Raw genomic sequence first — 24855 nt, forward strand, 5'->3', positions numbered from 1 at the left:
AAACAAGTACCATAACTATTATCATTATTGTTGTATGCTCCCAAGTCCTTAGTAGAGTGCTCTGCATACAATAAATGCTCAATAAGCATGATTGACCGACTGATTAGGGACAAATTAAAATTTGCGTACTTGGAGACAACATTGTACTAAATACTGGTACAACCACACACACCACACACACAAAATCATAGCACATATGTGTAGCAATGGGGAAATATGGCTAGGCACAAGTTATCAAAAAAAACCCTGAGGGTAATGGCCAACCATGAGCTAGCTAGTATTGACTATGTGAGTCAAAAATAGTGTGGTTTTATTAAAAGTGTCATTCCAGTATCAATATCTAGTGATTCATTCAATCGTATTTATTGAGTGCTTAGTGTGTGCAGAGCACTGTACTAAGTGCTTGGGAAGTACAAGTTGGCAACATATAGAGACGGTCCCTACCCAACGACGGGCTCACAGTCTAGATATTAATGACAGAAGATGCAAGGGCCAAGAACAAATATGCCACCTTGGTCAGTTCCTTATTAGTTTATTGTTTTTGTCATCCTAATTTTGAAAGGATGGAGAGCAATTGGAGGGGGTCCCAGAGAAGAGTCCCCAAAAGGTAAAGGACCTTTGAGAAATACTAAAGGAAGTGAGATTAGGTTGTTTAGCTTGAGAAAGCTTGTTAAGCGCTTAGTCCAGTGCTCTGCACACAGTAAGTGCTCAATAAATATGACTGAATGAATGAAAGAAAGAGGCTACATAATAATAATAGATGAAGAGTTTTAATGAGGAGGATCCAAAGAGAATCAAAATGGGCATAAATTCGCATAAAGCGGGAGTGATTTTAGTTGGACATTAGAAAGTATTTCTTGACTGTCAGGATGATAAATGATTGGAATGGGCTAATAAGGGAAGCTGTGGAGAATTTATTCCAAGAGGTTTTTAAGAAAAGTACAAACCAACTGAATGCTTTTGCCATTTATACGCCTGGAGGATGGGGGATAGACCCTGATGGACTCTCAGGGAGCCTTCATAATTTTATAATCATAATTTAACAATGACCACTACAAATTAATTTTTTCCCCAGAAATTGAGACAGAAATCCCTAAATTCTGTTTTTTTTTTGAGTTGTTTTTTTTTTCTGTGGGACAACTTATTTTAAATGCTGAAAGAATGCTTCTTTAGTTGTGAGTGCAAAAGTAACACATTGGAAGAGCAAGGATTTTTATTCATAATAATGATGGCATTTGTTAAGCGCTTACTATGTGTCAATCACTGTTCTAAGTGCTGGTTTGGATACAAGCTAATCAGGTTGGACATAGTCCCTGTTACCCACTTGGGGCTCGCGGTCTTAAAATCCCCATTCTAAAGATGAGGTAACAAGCACAGAGGAGTGAAATGATTTGCCCAAGCTTGCACAGCAGACAAGTGGCGGAGCCAGGATTAGAACCCAGGACCTTCTGACTCCCAAGCCCATGTTCATTCATTCATTCAATCGTATTTATTGGGCACTTACTGTGTGCAGAGCACTGTACTAAGTGCTTGGGAAGTCCAAGTTGGCAACATCTAGAGACGGTCCCTACCCAACAACGGGCTCACAGTCTAGAAGGGGGAGACAGACAACAAAATATGTAGACAGGTGTCAAAATTGTTAGAAAAAATACAATTAAAGCGATATGCACATCATTAACAAAATAATTAGAATAGTAAATATGTACAAGTCAAATAAATCGAGTAATAAATCTGTACAAATATATGCAAGTGCTGTGGAGAGGGGAAGGAGGTAGGGAGGGGAGATGCGGAGGAGGAGAGGAAAAAGGGGGGCTCAGTGTGGGAAGGCCTCCTGGAGGAGGTGAGCTCTCAGTAGGGCTTTGAAGGGAGGAAGAGAGCTAGCTTGATGGATGTGTGGAGGTGAGACCGGCAGGTTTTGGTGATGGATTGGATGTGTGGGGTGAACGAGAGAGCGGAGTCGAGGATGACACCAAGGTTGTGGGCTTGTGAGACGGGAAGGATGGTAGTGCCGTCTACAGTGACGGGAAAGTCAAGGAGAAGGCAGGGTTTGGGAGGGAAGATAAGGCGTTCAGTCTTGGACATATTGAGTTGTCCCTCTGTCCCTCGTGAGGCTCACACTCTTAATTCCCATTCTACAGATGAGGTCACCGAGGCCCAGAGAAGTGACGTGACTTGTCCGAGGTCACACGCCAGACACGAGGCGGAATCCAGATTAGAACCCAGGTCCTTCTGTGTCTCAGGTCCAGGCTGTATCCATTAGGCCACATGGTTTTTTAAGGTCCGCTGGTTATCATCCCCATTTTACAGATGAGGTAACTGAGGCCTGGAGAAGTGAAGTGACTTGCCCAAAATCACACAGCTGACAGTTGGCGGAGTCGGGATTTGAACCCGTGACCTCTGACTCCTAATCGCTGTGCTCTTTCCACTGAGTCACGCTGCTGCTGCTCTGCACCCATAAGCGCTCAATAAATAGGATTGAAAGAATGAATGAAGGGTACTGACTGGCCCCACCAGAGCTGCTGATCCCCTCCAAGTTGCAGAAAAACCCAATGACCCCAGTACAGAGGTGGCAGAGGAGAGAGGGGGGAGAGAAGCCATTCAGAGCCCCACCATCCTGCTCTGTGCACCCCGGGACGGCCCCTCAGGCAGGGACAGCAGCAGCAAGGGAGAAGGGGAAAGGACGGACCTAAGTATGTTGCCAACTTGTACTTCCCAAGCGCTTAATACAGTGTTCTGCACACAGTAAGCGCTCAATAAATACGATTGATCGATTTGATTAGGAGTGACAGCGCCGGAGCTGGGAGCCGCTGCTTCTGGAAGGACCCGGAGGACTCGGCCGTGGATGAGACCTGCTCCGTGACCCGAGGCGGGGCTGTGGACAGCTCGGCGGCGACACGGGGCCATTTGAGAGCTAGGCTAAGGGAGGCCAACAAAGTCTGAAGATTGATATTTGGCCTTGTAACAAGACAACGCCATTGGCTATGTCGGGGAAACAGTGCAGCTTGCTGATGAGCCCACTGTTGGGTAGGGACCGTCTCTATATGTTGCCAACTTGTACTTCCCAAGCGCTTAGTACAGTGCTCTGCGCACAGTAAGCGCTCAATAAATACGATTGAATGAATGAATGATGTCACACAATGCAGTGCTCGACATCATCATCACACTTCGTCCTTTGTGTTTCCTGTATGAGGTGAGGGAGGGCAATTTGAACTCCCACCTTAGGGCGCAATCATCATCATTAGCAATCGTATTTATTGAGCGCTTACTGTGTGCAGAGCACTGTACTAAGCGCTTGGGAAGTACAAGTTGGCAACATGTAGAGACAGTCCCTACCCAACAGTGGGCTCACAGTCTAAAAGGAGCGCAATGCTGGCTGGCTGACGATGGCCCAGCCCGCCCTCCTTTTCTTTTGATTTTACCAACTCCTTCACAAGTCAGTCAGTGACTGAATTATTTCTCATTAATCCCAGATGCGTTCGATCTCCTCACTACGGTATATCCAAAATGCAGCGTATCCAGAGAGGCCTTTTCACCACTGGTTTTCCTCAATCTGTACTATGGAGGGTCCAACCCTGAGCTGAAAAAATAATAATAATAATAACAATAATGGCATTTATTAAGCGCTTACTGTAATAACAATAATAATGACATTTATTCAGCGCTTACTATGTGCAAAGCACTGTTCTAAGCGCTGGGGAGGTTACAAGGTGATCAGGTTGTCCCACAGGGGGCTCACAGTCTTAACCCCCATTTGACAGATGAGGTAACTGAGGCCCAGAGAAGTTAAGTGACTTGCCCAAAGTCACACAGCTGACAAGTGGCAGAGCCGGGATTTGAACCCATCACCTCTGACTCCAAAGCCCGGGCTCTCTCCCCTGAGCCACGCTGCTTCTCTACTGAGCCACACTGCTTCTAGTCTAGAATCTAGTCTATATACAAGTCACTTCCCACACTCCAGAGCCTGTCAATGGCAAAATGGCAACGACCAGTCTTTCACCCGGAGCAGAATGGCGGAGGAGAGGGGCCTAATGGTGGAAACCTGCTTTGCTATATTCCTCTGATCAGATACCCAACATGACAACAACAGGAAACCACTTTGACTATGATGGAGGACAGAGAAAACCACAGACGACAATTTGCGATGTTGCAAAGTTCAGCGGATCGTCTCTACGTGGAAGCTAAGAGATGATGATGATGATGTTGATGGCATTTGTTAAGCGCTTACTATGTGCAACGCACTGTTCTAAGCGCTGGGGAGGTTACAAGGTGATCAGGTTGTCCCATGGGGGGCTCACAGTCTTAATCCCCATTTTCCAGATGAGGGAACTGAGGCACAGAGAAGTTGAGTGACTTGCCCAAAGTCACACAGCCTGGTAGAACTCTGGATGGAGAAGAGGAAAGGCAGATTCTAGAGCAGTTGTGAAGGTAGAACTGACAGGATTTTTGGACCATTTGAGAGATGCTTCACACTAGCTTGCTTGGGGGACCCCTCCAAATGGTGGAATCTGGGGTTCCTGAAATGTGAACCGTGTTAAACAACCAGACACAAGACCCGAGCAATCCCCTTCACTTACATGCTCAACCATGTTTTTCGATCCACGCCGGGGATTAATCAATCAACCGATGGCATTTATTTACTGCGTGGAGAGCACGGTTGAGAGCTCGGGAGAGTACAATACAATAAGAGTCGTTAAGCACATTCCCTGCCCACGAGGAGCTTATGAGTCACCTCACTCTTGTACTTCCCAAGCGCTTAGTACAGTGCTCTGCACACAGTAAGTGCTCAATAAATATGATTGAATGAATGAATGAATGAATTACCATTCAGCTACCATTTTATTTTGGGGGGTAGCTGAATGGTATTGGAAATTAAAAGGCAAAGAACAGAAGGGAGGAGGAGAAGAAATAAGGAAAGGATGCAAAAGACAGCTCGCAGTACTCTGAATAAAAAACAGAAGTAAAAAGCAATCCGTGTCCACGTCTGCCATGCCAAAGCTAAGTGGATTTGACCAGGGGCATAGGTTTTAGAACTATCAGCTGGCACAGTGAAAGATGGGTGTCTGACATCTTTTTTTTTTCCGTCGAATCCCCTTCTCTTTATTGACTAGCCAATAGAGGAAGGTAGACAGGTCAATATTTCAAAAGGATCTTGACATTCTCCAAAAGTAAAACAAAAAGGGAAAGAAGGTGACATAAACAAGGGGGAAGAAAGAAAGAGAAAAATAATATATTGGAAATTCAAAGGCCAAGAACAGAAGGCAGGAGGAGAAGAAATAAGGAAAGGATGCCAAAGGCAACTCACAGTACTCTGAATGAAAAGCAGAAGTAAAAAGAAATCCATGTCCACGTCTGCCATGCCAAAGCCAAGTGGATCGTTGTGCAACACTCTGGTGACTTTGAAAGAGTCTAGGATCCAGCCGATCTGGGTTATTCAGGCCAAACAATTCACTGGAAAGTTGCACAACCCTCAGCTTTGTGCTGTGCAGGCCTGGATGAGTACGGTTTTAGAAGAGAAAAAGAAACAGACCATTGGGGGATTTAGACACTTAAAAACAGGCCAGCGAATCAAAAAAGATGGTGGAAGAGACAAACAACGAGAGGCAGCCCCAAAATGTGGTAAAAATGGATGGGAAGACAAGGGAAGAAAGTACTAAAACGAACACGGAACAACAATAAAAGAGAAGTGTTTGAAGTTGGTTTCAAAAAATGGCTCAACTAAATGTCCAAACATGTGGTTTGAACTTTTCGTCTGAGGCCTAAGATCAGGTTCTCACTCACGCTAAGCTGTGCACTACGACTGTTCTGGGGCCCTGTTCTCAATGCTTAGCCTGTGTTGCTTCAGGACCCTAGCCCAAGCACAAAGCCCCCCCTCCCCATCCCCCCGCCTCACCTCCTTCCCCTCCCCACAGCACCTGTATATACGTTTGTACAGATTTATTACTCTATTTATTTATTTTATTTGTACCTATTTATTCTATTGATTTTATTTTGTTAATATGTTTTGTTTTGTTGTCTGTCTCCCCCTTCTAGACTGTGAGCCCGCTGTTGGGTAGGGACCGTCTCTATGCGTTGCCAACTTGTACTTCCCAAGCACTTAGTACAATGCTCTGCACACAGTAAGAGCTCAATAAATACGATTGATTGATTGATTGACCATCTCTCTATGTTGCCAACTTGTACTTCCCAAGTGCTTAGTACAGTGCTCTACACATAGTAAGCGCTCAATAAATACGATTGATTGATTGATTGACTGACCGTCTCTATATGTTGCCAACTTGTACTTCCCAAGCGCTTAGTACAGTGCTCTGCACACAGTAAGCGCTCAATACATAAGATTGATTGATTGATTGACCATCTCTCTATGTTGCCAACTTGTACTTCCCAAGCACTTAGTACAGTGCTCTGCACACAGTAAGCACTCAATAAATACGATTGATTGATTGATTGATTGACCGTCTCTCTATGCTGCCAACTTGTACCTCCCAAGCACTTAGTATGGTGCCCTGCACACAGTAAGCGCTCAATAAATTCGATTGATGGATTGATTGATTGACCGTCTCTATATGTTGCCAACTTGTATTTACCAAGCACTTAGTATAGTGCTCAGCACACAGTAAGCGCTCAATAAATATGATTGATTGATTGATTGACCGTCTCTATACGTTGCCAGCTTGTACTTCCCAAGCGCTGAGTACAGTACTCTGCACACAGTAAGCACTCAATAAATACGATTGATTGATTGATTGATTGACCGTCTCTCTATGTTGCCAACTTGCACTTCCCAAGTGCTTAGTACAGTGCTCTGCACACAGTAAGCGCTCAATAAATACGATTGAATGAATGAATGGTGGGGCAGGGAGGAGGGGCGGGGAGAGAGCCACCTGCTCTCTCCCATTCAAAGCTAAAGTCCCGGATCAGAGGACAGTTGGTTCCTAGACCAGTGAACAGGGAAAATGAGCAGTCCTGGGAGACTGAGGATGGGAGAAATCAATGAGCAAATGGTTGGGAGGTAGAAGTTGCTGACAACAGGGAGTTTAGACTGTGAGCCCACTGTTGGGTAGGGACTGTCTCTATATGTTGCCGACTTGTACTTCCCAAGAGCTTAGTACAGTGCTCTGCACACAGTAAGCACTCAATAAATACGATTGATTGATTGATTGGAAAGAAAAGGAAGATTCAGAGCTAGGCTGAAAGGGTCCCCCTCCCCTCCCTATATAGCACATGTCCCATCACTCTGTCCAGCCCCCATGCAGTGGAGGGTAGTGGGACAAGAACCAGCAGAAGGGTCATTCCACTAGGCTAGGGATCAGGAACCTTTGGCCTAGGAGCTACCTCTGGATCTTGGAAAGAAACGGAGCTCACGACCCTAGGCACTCAATCAATCAATCAATCAATCAATCAATCGTATTTATTGAGCGCTTACTGTGTGCAGAGCACTGTACTAAGCGCTTGGGAAGTCCAAGTTGGCAACATATAGAGACAGTCCCTACCCAACAGTGGGCTCACAGTCTAAAAGGGGGAGACAGAGAACAAAACCAAACGTGCTAACAAAATAAAATAAATAGAATAGATATGTACCAGTAAAATAAATAAATAGAGTAATAAATATGTACAAACATATAGCCGAGCTGGGCAGGGAAGGAGGCTGATCACCCCGACGGATTCGGGGGCCAAGAGCAGCTCCTGGGCCAGGCGGCCCAAGCAAATGAGCTGAGACGGGCAGAAGGGCTCTGGGTCGGGGGGCGAGTTCAGCTGCTGGGCCAGGTTACTGCTAACTCTATCTGTGGGAGAAGCAGCATGGCTTAGTGGATAAAGCACTGGCCCAGGATCAATCAATCAATCAATCAATCAATCGTATTTATTGAGCGCTTACTGCGGGCAGAGCACTGTACTAAGCACTTGGGAAGTACAAGTTGGCAACACATAGAGACGGTCCCTAACCAACAGTGGGCTCACGGTCTAGAAGGAGGAGACAGAGAACAAAACAAAACATAGTAACAAAATAAAATAAATAGAATAGATATGTACAAGTAAAATAAGGACCTGGGTTCTAATCCCACTTCGTCCACCTGTCTGCTGTGTGACCTTGGGCAAGTCACTTCACCTCTCTGGGCCTCAGTTCCCCCATCTGGAAAACGGGGATTGAGACTGTGAGCCCTATGTGGGACAGGGACTGTGTCCAACCCAATTACCTGGTTTCTACCTCAGGACTTAGTACAGTGCCTTGCTCATAGTACTCATTCATTCATTCATTCATTCAATCGTATTTATTGAGTGCTTACTGTGTGCAGAGCACTGTACTAAGCGCTTGGGAAGTACAAGTTGGCAACATATAGAGATGGTCCCTACCCAACAGTGGGCTCACAGTCTAGAAGGGGGAGCATTTACCACAAAAATAGTACAGTTATTATTGTTATTATTTTTAGAACCGGGAGTACCTGACTTGTGGCACCATCGGTGTTGTCCATGGCTGTGAAAGAGGAAGAGGAAGAGGAAGAAAACAACCAGATGTAAGTTCAGTCCCCTCTCCCCCACTCCGTCTTCCCTCTATACCTTCCCTTCCTCCCCTTTCTTCCTTTTCTCAGTGCCTGCCCTTCGTTAGCAGTGCAAACCAAACACCGGTCTTACCCCTCCACCATCCATTCCCTGGTCCTTTCTCTCCCAGCTTCTCCTGTTGGTGCTAGAGCAGATTCCAAATTGGCCCCACAGGCTGGAGCAGGAGCGGGAGTTAGGCCTGGAGCAGGGGTGGGGAACAGGGAGAAGCCTCCCTCCACCTCCCTCCTTCCCTTCTGGCTCCACAACTCCTCAGGGCAGGGGAGGTGGGGATGGGATCAAATGGGGAAATCTGGGCAGGGACAAGAGTGGGCTGAGGATCTTCCCAAGTACGGGGCCTCCAGGGTGGAGGGGATTTCCCTCTCTCCAGCTGATATGAGGGATGGAAACTCCCTTCCTTGGCAGATCTAAGAATGGATTCTCCAGCTACAGCAGAGCTGGCCCAGGCCTCAGGGCACCCACAGAGCCTCTTTGGCCCCTGAGTTTGGGGGAAAGGAGACGAGGCCTTCCGGGAAATGACACCCACCCCCTTGGTGGAAGTCCTCAGACACTCAGCCTGGTGCTGGCATGATCTGAGGGCTTTCAGCCCAAGGATCCAGGACTCCCAGAGGGTTCCAACCGCCAGCAAACTTAGCCACCACCATCTCCTGAACCCCTGCCAAAACCCACCCTCTCCCACAAGCCCCACTCCACAGCAGTGGTCTCACTGGGGACAGAGTGCAGGAAGTGCTCAGAAACTGGAAGCAGCGTGGCTCAGTGGAAAGAGCCCGGGCTTTGGAGTCGGTGGTCATGGGTTCAAATCCCGACTCCGCCACTTGTCAGCTGTGTGATTTTGGGCAAGTCACTTTACTTCTCTGTGCCTCAGTTACCTCATCTGTAAAATGGGGGTTGAGACTGTGAGCCCCATGTGGGATAACCTGATCACCTTGTATCTACTTCAGTGCTGAGAACAGTGCTTTGCACATAGTAAGCGCTTAATAAATGCTATTATTATTATTATTAAACCACAGTCTCCCCAGCTCAGGGGACCCCAGACTCAATTCCAGGATGTTGGGAATGGGAGAGACCCCCTAACCTGCAAGGAGAGAAGCCACAATGGAGAACCTCCACTTCTTCTGACCTTTCTTCCTCTTCCCCTTTCCTCTAGACTCTAAGTTCCTTATGGGCAGAGAATGTGTCTACCAACTCTATTATATTGTATTCTCCCAAGCACTTAGTACAGTAAGTACTCAAAAAATAAGATTGATTGATTGATTGATTGATTCCCCTATCCAAAAAACCATTAGCTGTGAGGGAGGGAAATGAGCAGCTGCCAGAGAAAACAACCGCCCCAGTGACCAACATACTAGTAGCCCTGTTAGCTTTAGGAACTAACCGTTATCAGTGGTATTTATTGAGTGCCTAGCATGTGCAGAGCAATGTCCTAAGCGCTTGGGAGAATAAAATACAACAGAGTTGGTAGATGCATTCCCTGCCCTTAATGAGCTTACCATCTGGGGGGAGTGACAGACATCAACACGAATAATTGATGGGAACAGTGCCATGGGGGATATGTATGAGCCTGCGAGCAGTCCTCATTGGGCTGGGAGAGTTGTTGGGAGGGTGAGGATTGAGTTGCGGGCAACCGGCTTGGGTTTGGGCTTCAAAATGGGCCCTATTCATTCATTCATTCATTCATTCATTCATTCATTCATTCAATCGTATTTATTGAGCGCTTACTGTGTGCAGAGCACTTTACTAAGCACTTGGGAAGTCCAAGTTGGCAACATATAGAGACGGTCCCTACCCAACAGTGGGCTCACAGTCTAGAAGGGGGAGACAGACAACAAAACAAAACATATTAACAAAATAAAATAAATGGAATAAACGTGTACAAATAAAATAAATAAATAAATAGAGTAATAAATCCGTACAAACATATATACATATATACAGGTGCTGTGGGGAGGGGAACGAGGTAAGGAGGAGGAGGAGGGGGAACCTGCTGAACCGAAGAGATGGCCCCAATGCTGCTGCACGCAGTGAGATATGATGTTGTCACCCACCTCCTGGGGGTTATTCATTCATTCAATCATATTTATTGCGTGCTTACTGTGCCAAAGCACTGTACTAAGTGTTTGGGAGCGTCCAATATAACAATAAACAGACACCTTTCCTGCCCACAGGGGGTTTACAGCCTAGAGGCGAGCTTAAACCATATGGCTCGTCGCACACACCGAGAGCTTTGATATTTCGCTCAACTCTTCTGCAAAGAAAGGGGCCGATCCGGGCTCTAGAGTTTCAGCTTGAGGCAAGGTTTCATCGGGGTAGTGAGGGGGTGGACACCCAGAAGGTTTCTCGTGGGAATCTTCCAAAGATATGCAAGAGGAATAGGGCACTGAGGGCGGTGTCCCTTGACCATTCCCAAGTCCCATGTCTCCCTCCTGGACTTGGCCCGAGACCGGAATACCTGCCATAAGGAGGCTTAGGACGCCCAGGGCCAGCGAGCAGGGGACAGAGAGCAGCATTCTTTAGTTTAATATATTTCACCCCAACCCTGCCCACAAAAGCAATCAACATCCCCACAGCTAATGGGACGCGTCGGCGAACGTCAGAATTAGGGCTTATTTAGAACTCAGGTCCTGAAATCAAGATGTTCAACCTTTCTGAAGTATCATTCAGATTTTTGCTTCCTCAAGGTGACGATATGAGTCATCCAAAATTCACAAGTTTGCATTACTTGGAATCCATTTAACACGTTTGAATATTGTAACCCACGAAAGACTACAATGAAACAAATTCCTTGTGAAGAAAAGCAAAGTCCTTATTCATTCATTCATTAATTATTCATTCGTTTGTATTTATTGAGCGCTTACTGTGTGCAGAGCACTGTACTAAACGCTTGGGAAGTACAATTTGGCAACATATAGAGCTGGTCCCTACCCAACAGTGGGCTCACAGTCTAGAAGGGTGAGACAATAGGGTTGTCTTATAGGGTTGTCTTATAGGGTTTGTGTTTGGGTTTTGTCCTACAAAGAGGAAATAGAATGTGATAAGTTATGAAACATGATGTTTCGGTTTCAGGGAATTTAATGGCTTCAAATGGAACGAACTTGGTTTGTTTATTCAAGCTTTATTTTATAACTTACAATTTTCACGTAGAATTGATGGAAGTTTACTGCTAACCCTATTCCTGCAGGTTTTGCCTTTTTGAAATTCTACAAATCATCAATCGTATTTATTGAGCGCTTACTATGTGCAGAGCACTGTACTAAGCGCTTGGGAAGTACAAATTGGCAACATATAGAGACAGTCCCTACCCAACAGCGGGCTCACGGTCTAGAAGGGGGAGACAGAGAACAAAACCAAACATACTAAGAAAATAAAATAAATAGAATAGATATGTACAAGTAAAATAAATAAATAAATAAATAGAGTAATAAATATGTACAAACAAATAAACATATATACATATACATATATACATACATATATACACATATACATATATACATACATATATATACATATACATACATATATATACATATACATGCATATATATACATATACATATATATATATATATGTGTGTATATATATATATATATATATATATATATATATATATACATATATATATATATATATATATATATATACATATATATATGTATATACACAAGTGACCTGGGACTCCAAATTAGGGGACCTGGGTTGTGGTTCCAGATTTGGGTACAGTGGGATCTTGAGAAAGTCCCTTAATGGTAATAATTGCGGTATTTGTTAAGCACTTACTATGTTCCAGGAACTGTACTAAGCTCTGGGGTGGATACAAGAGAATCAGGTTGGACACAGTCCCGGTCCCATGTGGAGCTCACAATCGCAATCTGCATTTTTCGGGTGGTTTAACTGAGGCACAGAGAGGTTAAATGATTGGCCCAAGATCACACAGCAGACAAGTGGCGGAGTCAGCATTAGAACCCAGGTCCTTCTGATTCCCAGTCCCCTGCTCTAGCCACCAGACCACACTGCTTCTTCAAGCAATGATGAGGAGATTTGGCTCAATGGAATGAGCCCGGGCTTTGGAGTCAGAGGTCATGGGTTCAAATCCCGGCTCTGGCAATTGTCAGCTGTGTGACTTTGGACAAGTCACTTAACTTCTCTGGGCCTCAGTTACCTCATCTGTAAAATGGGGATTAAGACTGTGAGCCCCCCGTGGGAGAACCTGATCACCTTGTAACCTCCCCAGCGCTTAGAACAGTGCTTTGCACATAGTAAGCGCTTAATAAATGCCATCACTATTATTATTATTGTTATTATTATTTGAACCCACGCAGGCACAGCATGATGGGTTAGCAGTCCATCACGTAAACCACTAAGCCACCTACCTCCTCTCCCTACCCCTTAGATTTTCACCCTCACATGGGCTAGGGTCTGCGTCCAATCTAATGATCTTCTATCTATGCCAGCGTTTAGCACATAGTAAGTGCTTACTAAATGCCCTAATTATTACTCAAACAATCCAGCCACATGATCAAGACATATTTGTTCCTCAGGGCATTAATTTTCCCCCGTGCGTATTTAAAAATTCCGATCTGTCTGGAAATCAGTTCTTCACTTGCAACGAGATGCAGCATGGCCTGACAGGAAAAGCACAGGGCTGGGAGTCAGAGGACCTGGGTTCTAATCCTGACTCGGCCAAATACTTGCTGTGTGACCCTGGGCAAGCCGTTTAATTTCTGTATGCCTCAGTTCTCCTGTTCTCTCTCCTACTTAGACAGTGAATCCCATTTGGGACAGAGACTGTGTTCAACCTAATTAACCTGTATCTACCCCAGTGCTTAGTTTGATAATCATAAGAATGATGGCATTTATTAAGCGCTTACTATGTGCAAAGCACTGTTCTAAGCACTGGGGAGGTTGCAAGGTGATCAGGTTGTCCCACGGGGGGCTCACAGTCTTCATCCCCATTTTCCAGATGGTCACTGAGGCCCAGAGAAGTGAAGTGACTTGCCCAAAGTCACACAGCTGGCAATTGGCGGAGCTGGGATTTGAACCCATGACCTCTGACTCCAAATAATAATAATAATAATAATAATAATAATAATGGCACGTGTTAAGTGCTTACTATGTGCAAAGCACTGCTCTAAGCACTGGGGAGGATACAAGGTGATCAGGTGGTCCCACGGGGGGCTCACAGTCTTCATCCCCATTTTCCAGATGAGGTCACTGAGGCCCAGAGAAGTGAAGCGACTTGCCCAAAGTCACACAGCTAGCAATTGGCGGAGCTGGGAGTTGAACCCATGACCTCTGACTCCAAAGCCCAGGCTCTTTTCACTGAGCCACACTGCTTCTGACTGCTTGATACGTAGTAAGAGCTTAATAAATACCACAAAAAATCCTTTTTCATTTAGTTAGTTGTCATAAGTACATCATTCAGTGTTAAAATAAAAGGCTTTGAAAGAAGTCAGAAAGGATCCATCAGTCAGTCAATCATTTATTGAGTGCTTACTGTGTGCAGAGCACTGTACTAAGCGCTTGGGAAGTACAAGTTGGCAACATATAGAGACAGCCCCTACCCAACAACGGGCTCACAGTCTAGAAGGGGGAGACAGACATTAATATAAATAAATTACAGATCCGTTCTTAAGTACTGTGGGGCTGAGTGGGGGTGAATAAAGGGAGCAAATCAGGGTTGTGAGAAAGAGTGGGAGAAAAGGAAATGAGAGCTTAGTCAAGGAAGGCCTCTTGGAGGAGAGGTGACTTCAAGCAGCAGCATGGCTTAATGGATACAGCAAGGGCTTCGCAATCAAAAGGACTTGGGTTCGAGTCCCAGCTTCACTACTTGTCTGCTGCATGATCTTGGGCAAATCGAGTCCCAGCTTCACTACTTGTCTGCTGCATGGTCTTGGGCAAATTGCCTAATAATAATAATAATGATGATGGCATTTATTAAGCGCTTACTATGTGCAAAGAACTGTTCTAAGCTCTGGGGAGGCTACAAAGTGATCAGGTTGTCCCACGGTGGGGGTGGGGGGAGGCTCACAGTCAATCCCCATTTTACAGAATGCTTTAGAGAAGCAGATTGGCTCAGTGGAAAGAGCACGGGCTTTGGAGTCAAGGGTCATGGGTTCAAATCCCAGCTCTGCCAATTGTCAGCTATGTGACTTTGGGTAAGTCACTTCACTTCTCTGTGCCTAAGTTCCCTCATCTGTAAAATGGAGATTAAGACTGTGAGCCCCCGTGGGACAACCTGATCTCCTTGTAACCTCCCCAGTGCTTAGAACAGTGCTTTGCACATAGTAAGCGCTTAATAAATGCCATTATCATTATTATTATTACAGATGAGGTAACTGAGGCACAGAGTAGTTAAGTGACTTGCCCAAAGTCACACAGCTGACAATTGGAGGAGCCGGAATTTGAACCCGTGACCACTGACTCCAAAGCCCATGCTCTTTCCACTGAGCCACATAGGGAACTTGCTGGTGGATTATCCAAAGGAAGAGTGATTTTTCTGCCAACAGACATCAAATCTGTTGCCTGACCTCTGCAAAACACAGGCCACCTGTGGAGGCCCAGGAATAAAACCACCTTAACCAATTCTCTTGAGTTTTCTTCATCGGCAGTTTGAAAGAAATAAGATTTGATTACTCATCTGCCAACCTCTTTCACTCTAGGAGTTTTTAAAAAGTGAAGAGCTGATTGTTTTTTCTGAATGCTTAAACAGAATCTTTTCATTTCCAGCAGCAGCATATTCTTGGGCGAAGTATCAGTAACTAGATAATGCAAGTCATTTTTGTCACTTTATGGTTTCCATATTACAAAGCATTTGATTACTAAACTGTACTTTTTGAAAAGCTACCAATTATTGCAATAATACAACTCCTAAGCTGTTAGTGTTGTAACACTCAGGGCTGACTGTCATCTTTTATCCCATCACAATGACAGGACCGGAACGTAAATACCATTGCATAATTGTCGATCATTGACACACCCTACAATTCTCAGTTATTCAGGGGTAGATTATCCAGGCGTGATTTAGGGCAGTTTTGTCCAACAACAAGCAACGGATTAAATAATGCTTCCAGCCTTATAATTTTATTAGCTAAATGCATGCTAAACTTGTACTTCCCAAGTGCTTAGTACAGTGCTCTGCACACAGTAAGTGCTCAATAAGTATGATTGAATGAATGAATGAATGCTAAATGCAGACATATACTTCTCTGTGCCTCAGTTACCTCATCTGTAAAATGGGAGACTGTGAGCCCCATGTGAGACAGGGACTATGTCCAACCTGATTACATTGCTTCTACCCCAGTGCTTAGAACAGCACCTGACACATAAGAAGCATTTAACAAATACCATGATAAAATAAGGCTTTGAAGATGGGGAGAGCAGCAAAGTGAAATAGGAGGGGGTAAGGTGATTGAGTGCTTTAAATAATAATAATAATAATAATAATAATATTTGTTAAGCACTTACTATGTGCAAAGCACTGTTCTAGGTGTTGGGGTGGTTACAAGGTGATCAGGTTGTCCCACGTGGGACTCATAGTTTTAATCCCCATTTTACAGATGAGGGAACTGAGGCACCGAGAAGTGAAGTGACTTGCCCAAAGTCACACAGCTGACAGTTGGCGGAGCCGGGATTTGAATCCATGACCTCTGATTCCAAAGCCCAGGCTTTTTCCACTGAGAAAGCCAATGATAAGGAGTTTCTGTTCGATGTGGAGGTAAACGGACAACCACTGGAGTTTTTTGAGGACTGGGATGACATGTCCTGATTTTTTTGTAGAAAAATGATCCAGGCAGCAGAGTGAAGTTTGGATTGGAGTTGGGGGATGCAGGAAGCTGGGAAGTCAGCAAGGAGGCTGATTGAGTAATCCAGGCGGGACAGGATAAGTGGTTGGATTAATGTGGTCGCAGTATAGATGGAGAGGAAAGAGTGGATTTTAGTGATGATGTGAAAGTTGAACAGACAGGATTTAGTGACAGACTGAATATGTGGGTTGAATGGGTGAGATGAGTCAAGGATAATGCCAAGGTTATGGGCTCATGAGAAAGGCAGGATGGTGGCACTGTCTACAGTGATGGGAAAGTCAGGGAAGGACATGGTTTGGATGGGAATAATAATAATAATGGTATTTGTTAAGCGCTTACTCCATGCAAAGCACTGTTCTAAGCGCTGGGGAGGTTAACAAGGTGATCAGTTTGTCCCACAGAGGGCTCACAGTTTTAATCCCCATTTTACAGATGAGGGAACTGAGGCACAGAGAAGTTAAGTGACTTGCCCAAAGTCACACAGTTGACAGTTGGCGGAGCCGGGAAGATAAGGAACTTTGTTTTGGGCATGTTAAGTTTGAGGTGACAGCAGGACATCCAAGGAGAGATATCCTGAAGGTAGGAGGAAATGCAAGACTGCAGAGAGGGAGAGAGATCAGGGCTGGAGATGTAGATTTGGGAATCATCCACATAGAGGAGGGAGTTGAAGCCATGGGACCCAATGAGTTCTCTATGGGAGTGGGTGTAGAGGGAGAATAAAGAGGACCCAAAACTGAACCTTGAGGGACTCCCACATTTAGGTGGTGGAAGACACAGGAAGAGTCCATGAAAGAGCCTGAGAATGAGCAGACAGAGAGATAGGAGGAGAACCAAGAGAGAACAGTGTCAGTGAAGACACGGTTGGATAATGTTTCCAGGAGAAGCGGATGGTCGACAGTATCGTAGGCAGCTGAGAGGTCGAGGAGGATTAGGATGGAGTAGAGGCCATTGGACTTAACAAGAATCTCTTGTAGGAGTAGTAATAGTATTTATTAAGTGTCTACAAAGTGCAATTCACCGTTGGGAAAAAGTTACTGATAAAGAATTAGACATGTGTACCTTTTAACCAGCCTCCACCAGCCAAGGATCAGTTCTTGACAGGATAATCTCCACACCCCCTTCATTCTGAGCCCTCTCCTCTCTTGCCCGTGAAATCAAGGAGATGTTCTCTCCTTTCCCTGGAACCAGAGGAGGTTTTAGAGCTGGGCTGGGTCAAAAGAACCAATCAATCAATCATACTTCTTGAGCATTATACTAATTGCTTGGGAGAAGACAGAAGAAAAGAAAGAATGGGAAGAGGAAGGTAAGGAGGCACTTGAGACTGTCCTCTCGCAAATGCTGCATAGTGTGAGCCCACCCTCTGCTATTCATTCATTCATTCAATCGTATTTATTGAGTGCTTACTGTGTGCAGAGCACTGTACCAAGTGCTTGGAAGGCGCTATGCCGTAGGAGTTGTGTCTTACCCTCCCCTGGTGAAATTCTCCATGAATTAGTTCCCTCACCTGCTCTGTCTCAAGATCCAGTGTTAACTACCCTCATTCATTCCTTCATTCTTTCAATTGTATTTATTATGAGCAGAGCACTGTACTAAGGGCTAGGGAGAGTACAATACAACAATAAACAGATACAATCCCTGCCCACAACGAGCTTACAGTCTGGGGGAGTGGGGAAGATAGACATTAATGTAAATAAATAAATTACAGATAATGTACACTAGTGCTGATGGGGAGGGGGATGACTAAGGGAGCAAGTCGGGTGACACAGAAGACAGTGGGAGAAGAGGAAAGGGGGGTTTAACTGGGGAAGGCCTCTTGGAGGAGATGTGCCTTCAGTAAGGTTTTGAAGGAGGGGAGAGTAATCGTCGGATTTGAGGAGGGAGGGGAGAGTAATTATCTGTTGGATTTGAGGAGGGAGGGCTTGGCAGGCCAGAGGCAGGATGTGGGCGAGGGGTCAGCAAGGGTCAGACAGACTAGATAGGGGCACAGTTGTTCCTTGCTCATCCTTCTGCCCCTGTTCTTCCCCACCGGATAGATGTGGTTTACAATGAACTATGTGGTGCATAAAAATAACCTGTTAGATCTATGAAGGGACAATCATGAGATGAAGGCAGTTGAAAATGTCAAGGTGCTAAGTTACTCTGACCTACTTTTTTGGTAATTTTGGTTTCTGAGGTGAATTACTTCAATTAAAGCTTGTACAAATTTCTAAGTGCTAATACAGTGTCCAACCTCTGTTGTGGGAGTGACAGAGCCTGCAGCTGGGGAGTGCTGTCTGCCCAAAGGCAGTAGCATTTCCCTGTCCTCCTCTCGATGGTGGGGAGATTCATTCATTCATTCAATCGTATTTATTGAGCGCTTACTCTGTGCAGAGCACTGTACTAAGCGCTTGGAAGGTCCAAGATGGCAACATATGAGGGAAGAGGGTCTCTGGGATTGGAACTGCTGTCCCCTTCCTCCTGTCCCTGCCCTCTTCACCCTCCACTCCATTTTGCGGGTGGTAATTTTCTTGAGACCGGCTGATTCAGCCTCAGTTCTTCCCTTACTCCCTGTCTCTCCATCTCCTCTCTGAATCCCCAGTTCCTTCTCACAGGCTCAGGGACTCCAACACTCCTGCCTCCTTTCAAAGCTGTGCAGCCCCCCAGGACAGCCAAGGGGGTAGGCCTAGCCCCTTCCTGGGCCCCTGAGAGATTTGGCTGTTATTTCCCCACTCCGTGGAAGAGGAGTTCGAGAAAATATCTGCAGCAAAGTCCTTCCGGACTTCGCTGTAGAGGGTTGGAAAGAGTCACCGCTTTCTTGATAATACATGATGCTGGTTTACCCTCGGCAGTTGGCTCCCAATTTTTGGCTGGGATGCAACACAGTGTGAGGCTTTGTTTTACCGAGCCCTGAAAAACAATTCCTCTGCCCTCTGCTTCCATTTCTGGGATAGACTTGAAAAAAACGATGTTGTCTTACTATTATTCTATTTCAATAGTTTTAATTGAGCTCCTACAGCAGGCAGAAAACTCACTGGGAGACACACAAAAGAAATAGCATGGCCTAGTGGATACAGCACTGGCCTGAGAGTCAAAAGGACTTGGGTTCTAATGCCTATTTGGACACATAATAATAATAACAATAATAATAATAATAACAACAATAATAATAATGACATTTTTAAGCACTTACGATGTGCAAAGCACTGTTCTAAGTGCTGGGGAGGTACAAGGTGATCAGGTTGTCCCATGGAGGTCTCACAGTCTTAATCCCCATTTTCCAGATGAGGTAACTGAGGCCCAGAGAAGTGAAGTGACTTGCCCAAAGTCACACAGCTGACAATTGGCGGAGCCGGGATTTGAACCCATGACCTTGGACTCCAAAGCCCGGGCTCTTTCCACTGAGCCACGCACTTGTCTGCTGTGTGGCTGCAGAGAAGTCATTTTGCTTCTCTGTGCCTCAATTGCCTCATTTGTAAAATGGGGAATAAGACTGTGAATCCCATGTGGGACATGGACTGTATACACTTAGCTGGTACCTACTCTGGTACTTAGTACAGTGCCTGGCACATAATAAGCACTTAACAAATGCCATTTTTTAAAAAAGGAAAAGATACACCCTTGACCTCAAGGAACTTACAATCTATAGGGTAAAATTCAATGGAATGTAGAAATGAAAGACAGTAATTGGGCAGGGCCCTCATAATAATAATAATAATAATAACAGTGGTATTTTTAAGTGCTTACTGTGTTCCAGGCACTGTATTAAACTCCGCGGTGGGTACAAGCAAATCGGGTTGGACACCATCCCTGTCCCACATGGGGCTCACTGTCTCAATCCCCATTTTACAGATGAGGTAACTGAGGCACAGAGAAATGAAGTGGCTTGCCCAAGGTGACACAGCAGACGAGTGGTGGAGGCAGGATTAGAACCCAAAACCTTCTGACTCTCAGGCCTGTAGTCTATCCCATCTATCAGGGTGATAGAACTATTTGAAATCAATTCCTCTCAACTTCAATTTCCCACATATATTTGGAACTACTTGTCTTTCCCTGGATATTTAATAAATCATCTAAAATAGAGCAACTAAATTTAAATAGGCAAAGAACCAATGGCCTAAAACTCAATTGCTATCAGGCCAACTGAAGTAAAGACCATTGTTGGGCAAAGAGGAAAACAAGGCTGTTTGCAGAACCACGGTCACAATTCCTCTTTTTCCTGCTTCCCCCACTGGTGCTTTCCAACCTCGGGTTCAAATCCCGGCTCGACCAGTTGCCTGTTGTGTGGTCTTGGGCAAATTGCTTGACTTCTCTGTGGTTCAGTTTCCTCATCTGTAAAATGGGGATTGAATACCTGTTCTCCCTACCTCTGTGAACCTCGTGTGGGACAGGGACTGTGTCCGATCTGCACGCATTATATCTACCCAGGTACCACGATTAATTTATGGTTAGTGCTTAATAAAGTCCACAATTATTTTTAGCATTTCTTTTTCACTCCAATTTCTCTTCTATTTTCTGTCCTGGTCTTCCCCCTTTCCCTGCTTCTTCCTCCTTCGCTGCCAACAGTGCACTGGTTCTGCTTTTCTCGGGGCCACTGCGATTTCTGCTCTTCTATTCTCTCCTTCAGCACCTGCTGCCGCCCCCACTCCCACTCCTCCTGATGCAGTGACTATTTCTTTTCTTACACCCCTTCACCAGAAGCTATACATAGTGCAAACGTAGGTCAAAAGGAAGCCCATCCTCTAGCTGGCTGTAGCGGTAATCAGTGAATAGATCACTGAAGCGAAGCTCTCCCCTCCACGACTTCAATCAGAGGCCGGCCAACATCTTTCCGTGTGCACAAAAAGGCCTACATGAGGATTCAGAGAGAGCAAGTGCCCCCCGAAGAGTCGATCCCCACGTTTCCACTTGAAAAAGCTCATGACTTGGGGAGAATGAGTCCAATTCTAGTTCCTAGGAACTCTGAGGAAGTTTAAGTGACGTGCCCAAGATCGCACAGCAGGTCAATGACAGGTTCTGGGGGAAAAGGCGGCAATAGGAGAAGCCTACTGGGTGGGAAGGCATACTGAAGTATACAAATACTCCTGTATACATCCCTGTACACGCTCTTCTCCCTCAGTGACCAATCAGCAGCTACAGGTCTACGAGCAACCAGACTTACAGAAGTGAGGTTAGCAGATTAGTGACTAGCTACTGCAATCTCTAACCATTAGCAGACAGACTTTGGAGGAGCCGTAGACATTTAATACCTGTAAAGAGAAGGAATCTTTCCAGTCGGAATACTTGCAAACCCACTAAGGCCATCTTTCACTCAGGGAGTAGTGCGTTTCCTTGTTTTCCAAAGCCTTTTGAACCAAGAGTGATGCACATGAATCCTTTGATTACAGGAAGACCATCTTGCTGCGTAAGTACTGAATTCTTTCTTCCCCTCTTTCTCTCCCCCACCCACCCCCACCCTTTTTCATTTATTGGTTTGAAGATCTTATTTGTTTAGAATCAATAGCCAGTAACTTTAAGATCTCGCTGTACAGCTACACTGCACTCTATTTTAAAAATCGGAGCTTATAGCCCATTCTTCATAAAGCAACTATGTATTTTTTTCAGCCCAAAGACGCTGCCTAAATGGCTAGTACTCTGGGTAGGTATATAGCTATTCCATTTTAAATTGTCTCTTGGGACTGCTTTAAATTTCACAGACTGAATGGCCAGGGCAGAGGAAATGCTGCAGCTTTACTACTCTGTGGGCAGCAACTGGGAGAGGAAGAGAACACCATATAGGTGTTCACAAGCAGAAGCACCTCCAGAAACAGAAGGCTACTGTGGCTGAACAGAGATAATCTTACAGGCATTAAATTGAAAAATATAAATAGAATAAGAAATCACTGCAAAATAACATTCAGTCAGGCAGAGGAAAGTGTTCCGGGCCATAGGGAACAAACTAAAAACAAACTAAAAAGAGGTCATTTGATTCTCCATCCCTAAGAGAAATTAAAGTTACAATTAACACATTCTCTGTCTTGGATGGTTTAATTAATTAATTCATTCAATCGTATTGATTGAGAGCTTACTGTATGCAGAGCGCTGTTATTAGGCCTATTAGGCAGGAAGTTACAGCCTTGTTGATTGAATTCTTAATGTCCTTCCTATAACAGAAGGTTTAGGTAGAGAATGACTATTAGAGGTTGGATTTTATCATTTGTCTTGTGTGTGTGTATTCGAGGAAACAGTCACTGGCTCAGGGATAGTGACTATTGATTCTTGGACACCAGAAGAAAACCACCCTCATAGCGCAACCTCCATGGACCAGGGGGTTGGGAAAAATGTGTGGGGGTGATTTTTTTTTACAGGTCTGACTCTCTCTCCTATCTGCCTAGCTAGCCACCTTTGCAAATCTGTATTTGGCCCGCTGTTTGCCTCCAGGTTGGTGTTTAGCTTTACCTCCTTTTAGAGAGAGAGGGAAGAAAGATCTTCCCTCTCTCCAACTCCATGATCTTCTTTATGTACGGAGCCCAGAACAGGACCCGGACTTCTTAGGAGGGTTCCAATACTCTGTATATCGTTCCCCTTCCCTTTCACTTTCCTCCAGAGTGGGGCCTGAATGCTGTCAAGTCATGGTGGGCTAGACCTAGATTCAGCCCTAGAGTAATGAGACTAAATCTGAGTTCCGCAGTCTAACAACTTTCATGACTTGAAATAGCGCATCTGTGAATTTCTCTTTTCAGGTTTTCAGATTCTCTTTTCAGGTTTTCCTGGGAGGTAGTATTACTATTAGTAGGAGGAGGAGTAATAGTTTAGTAGTAATGGTAATAGCATTTATTGATGGCCCACTGGGTGTAATGCACTATACGTAGTGCTCGGGAAGCATAAAATAAAGCAAGTGACGCATTCCCTGACACAAGGCACTTACAATAATAATTACAGTATTTGTTAAGTGCTTACTCTGTGCCAGGCACGGTTCTAGCACTGGGGTAGTTACAAGATAATCGGGTTGAACAAAACCCCTGTCCCACATAGGGCTCACAATCTCAATCCCCATTTTACAGATGAGGGAACTGAGGCACAGAGAAGTGAATCGACTTACCCACTTCTCCGTACAATGGATACAATACACTATAGAATTAATTCTAGAACAAAACATTTTTTTTCTCTTCAGGACAAGACAGGATGAATATTTCAACAGTGGAAACGGATTATGACTCAACGACAGAACCGTTATACGATCTGGCAGAGCCATGCAAAAAGACTGATGTCAAAGTTCTGGCTGCCCGGTTTCTGCCCCCGCTGTATTCCTTGGTGTTTATAGTGGGTGTGGTAGGCAATGCCATGGTCGTGCTGATCCTCATTAAATATAAGAGGCTCATAACCATGACCAACATCTATCTCCTCAGCTTGGCGTTTTCTGATCTGCTTTTTCTTTCCACCTTTCCATTTTGGATTCACTCCGAATTGAAGGGCGACTGGATTTTTGGGAACGGCATGTGCAAGCTTCTTTCTTACCTCCACACTCTGGGTCTGTTCAGCGGCATCTTCATCATCATCCTCTTGACAATCGATCGGTACCTGGCTGTCGTCCATGCCGTGTTCGCTTTGAAAGTCAGGACCGTCACTGTCGGCTTTGTGTCGAGTGCTGTCTCTTGGATCTTCGCTGGGCTCGCTGCTCTTCCGGAGCTCATCTTTCAAACGTCTCAAAGGAAAAGCCTACGCCCGACATGCAGTCTTTACTTTCCACATGACACTGCAGGGGCATGGAAATATTTACAGGCTTTAAAACAGAATATCTTGGGATTTGCCCTCCCCCTACTTATTATGGTGGTGTGTTACACGGGAATTATAAACAGGCTGCTAAGACGGAGGAGTGAGAAAAAGGTGGTTGTTGTCCGACTGATTTTTGTTATAATGCTCATCTTTTTTATCTTCTGGACCCCCTACAACCTTGTTCAACTCATTTTCGCTTTTCAAGAGTTCTTTTTTGAGAATGAGAACGAGTGTGAGAGAAGCAATCAGTTGGACATCGCCCTGCAAGTGACGGAAGTCATCGCCTTCACCCACTGCTGTGCCAACCCTGTGATTTACGCTTTCGTTGGAGAGCGGTTTCGGAAATACCTCTGTCACTTCTTCCAAAGGCACATTGCTGCCAACCTATGTAAGCGTGTTCCCTTCTCCCCTGGGAAGAAACTGGAGCGGACGTGTTCCGGAATTCCGTCCACAGGGGAGCAGGAGCCCTTATCTGAATTTTAGATTGGATTTAGACTGGCAACCCTAAGAAGAAATGTCCCGGACATCAGATTCCACTCCACTGTGATGTGAAAAGTAATTCATGAGCTCACACTTTTCTCTAGACTGGCTCATCATGACTTGACAACATCCAAGTCTGGAGGAAAATGAAGTACAGCAAGTCAAGCTGATTATCTCCCTTTCCTCTCTTACCTTACCAATCTCCTACAAAAACCCAGCCCTCACAACTTAACTCCTCTAACGTCGACCTATTCCATTGTACCTTGATCTCATCTGTCTCAACATGGAC

The 24855-nt window shown here is 45.0% G+C and overlaps 2 protein-coding genes across 2 annotated transcripts in view; one reads left to right on the forward strand and one right to left on the reverse strand.

The window, feature by feature from the left end:
* The window catches only part of LOC119945369 (C-C chemokine receptor type 3-like), a 43567-nt gene extending 19508 nt beyond the window's left edge, over positions 1 to 24059 (reverse strand). The window contains exon 1 of the mRNA XM_038766410.1: positions 23829 to 24059. The gene's annotated coding sequence lies outside the window, so the exon portion shown is untranslated. The remainder of the gene's footprint in view (positions 1 to 23828) is intronic.
* LOC119945353 (C-C chemokine receptor type 3-like) lies at positions 23496 to 24569 on the forward strand. Its single transcript, XM_038766408.1, has one exon. It carries the CDS (start codon positions 23496 to 23498, stop codon positions 24567 to 24569), a length of 1074 nt encoding a protein of 357 aa, XP_038622336.1.
* Positions 24570 to 24855: the final 286 nt, after the last annotated feature.

This window comes from Tachyglossus aculeatus, chromosome 2, assembly GCF_015852505.1.
Source record: "Tachyglossus aculeatus isolate mTacAcu1 chromosome 2, mTacAcu1.pri, whole genome shotgun sequence".
In the NCBI taxonomy this organism is placed as follows: Eukaryota; Metazoa; Chordata; class Mammalia; order Monotremata; family Tachyglossidae; genus Tachyglossus; species Tachyglossus aculeatus.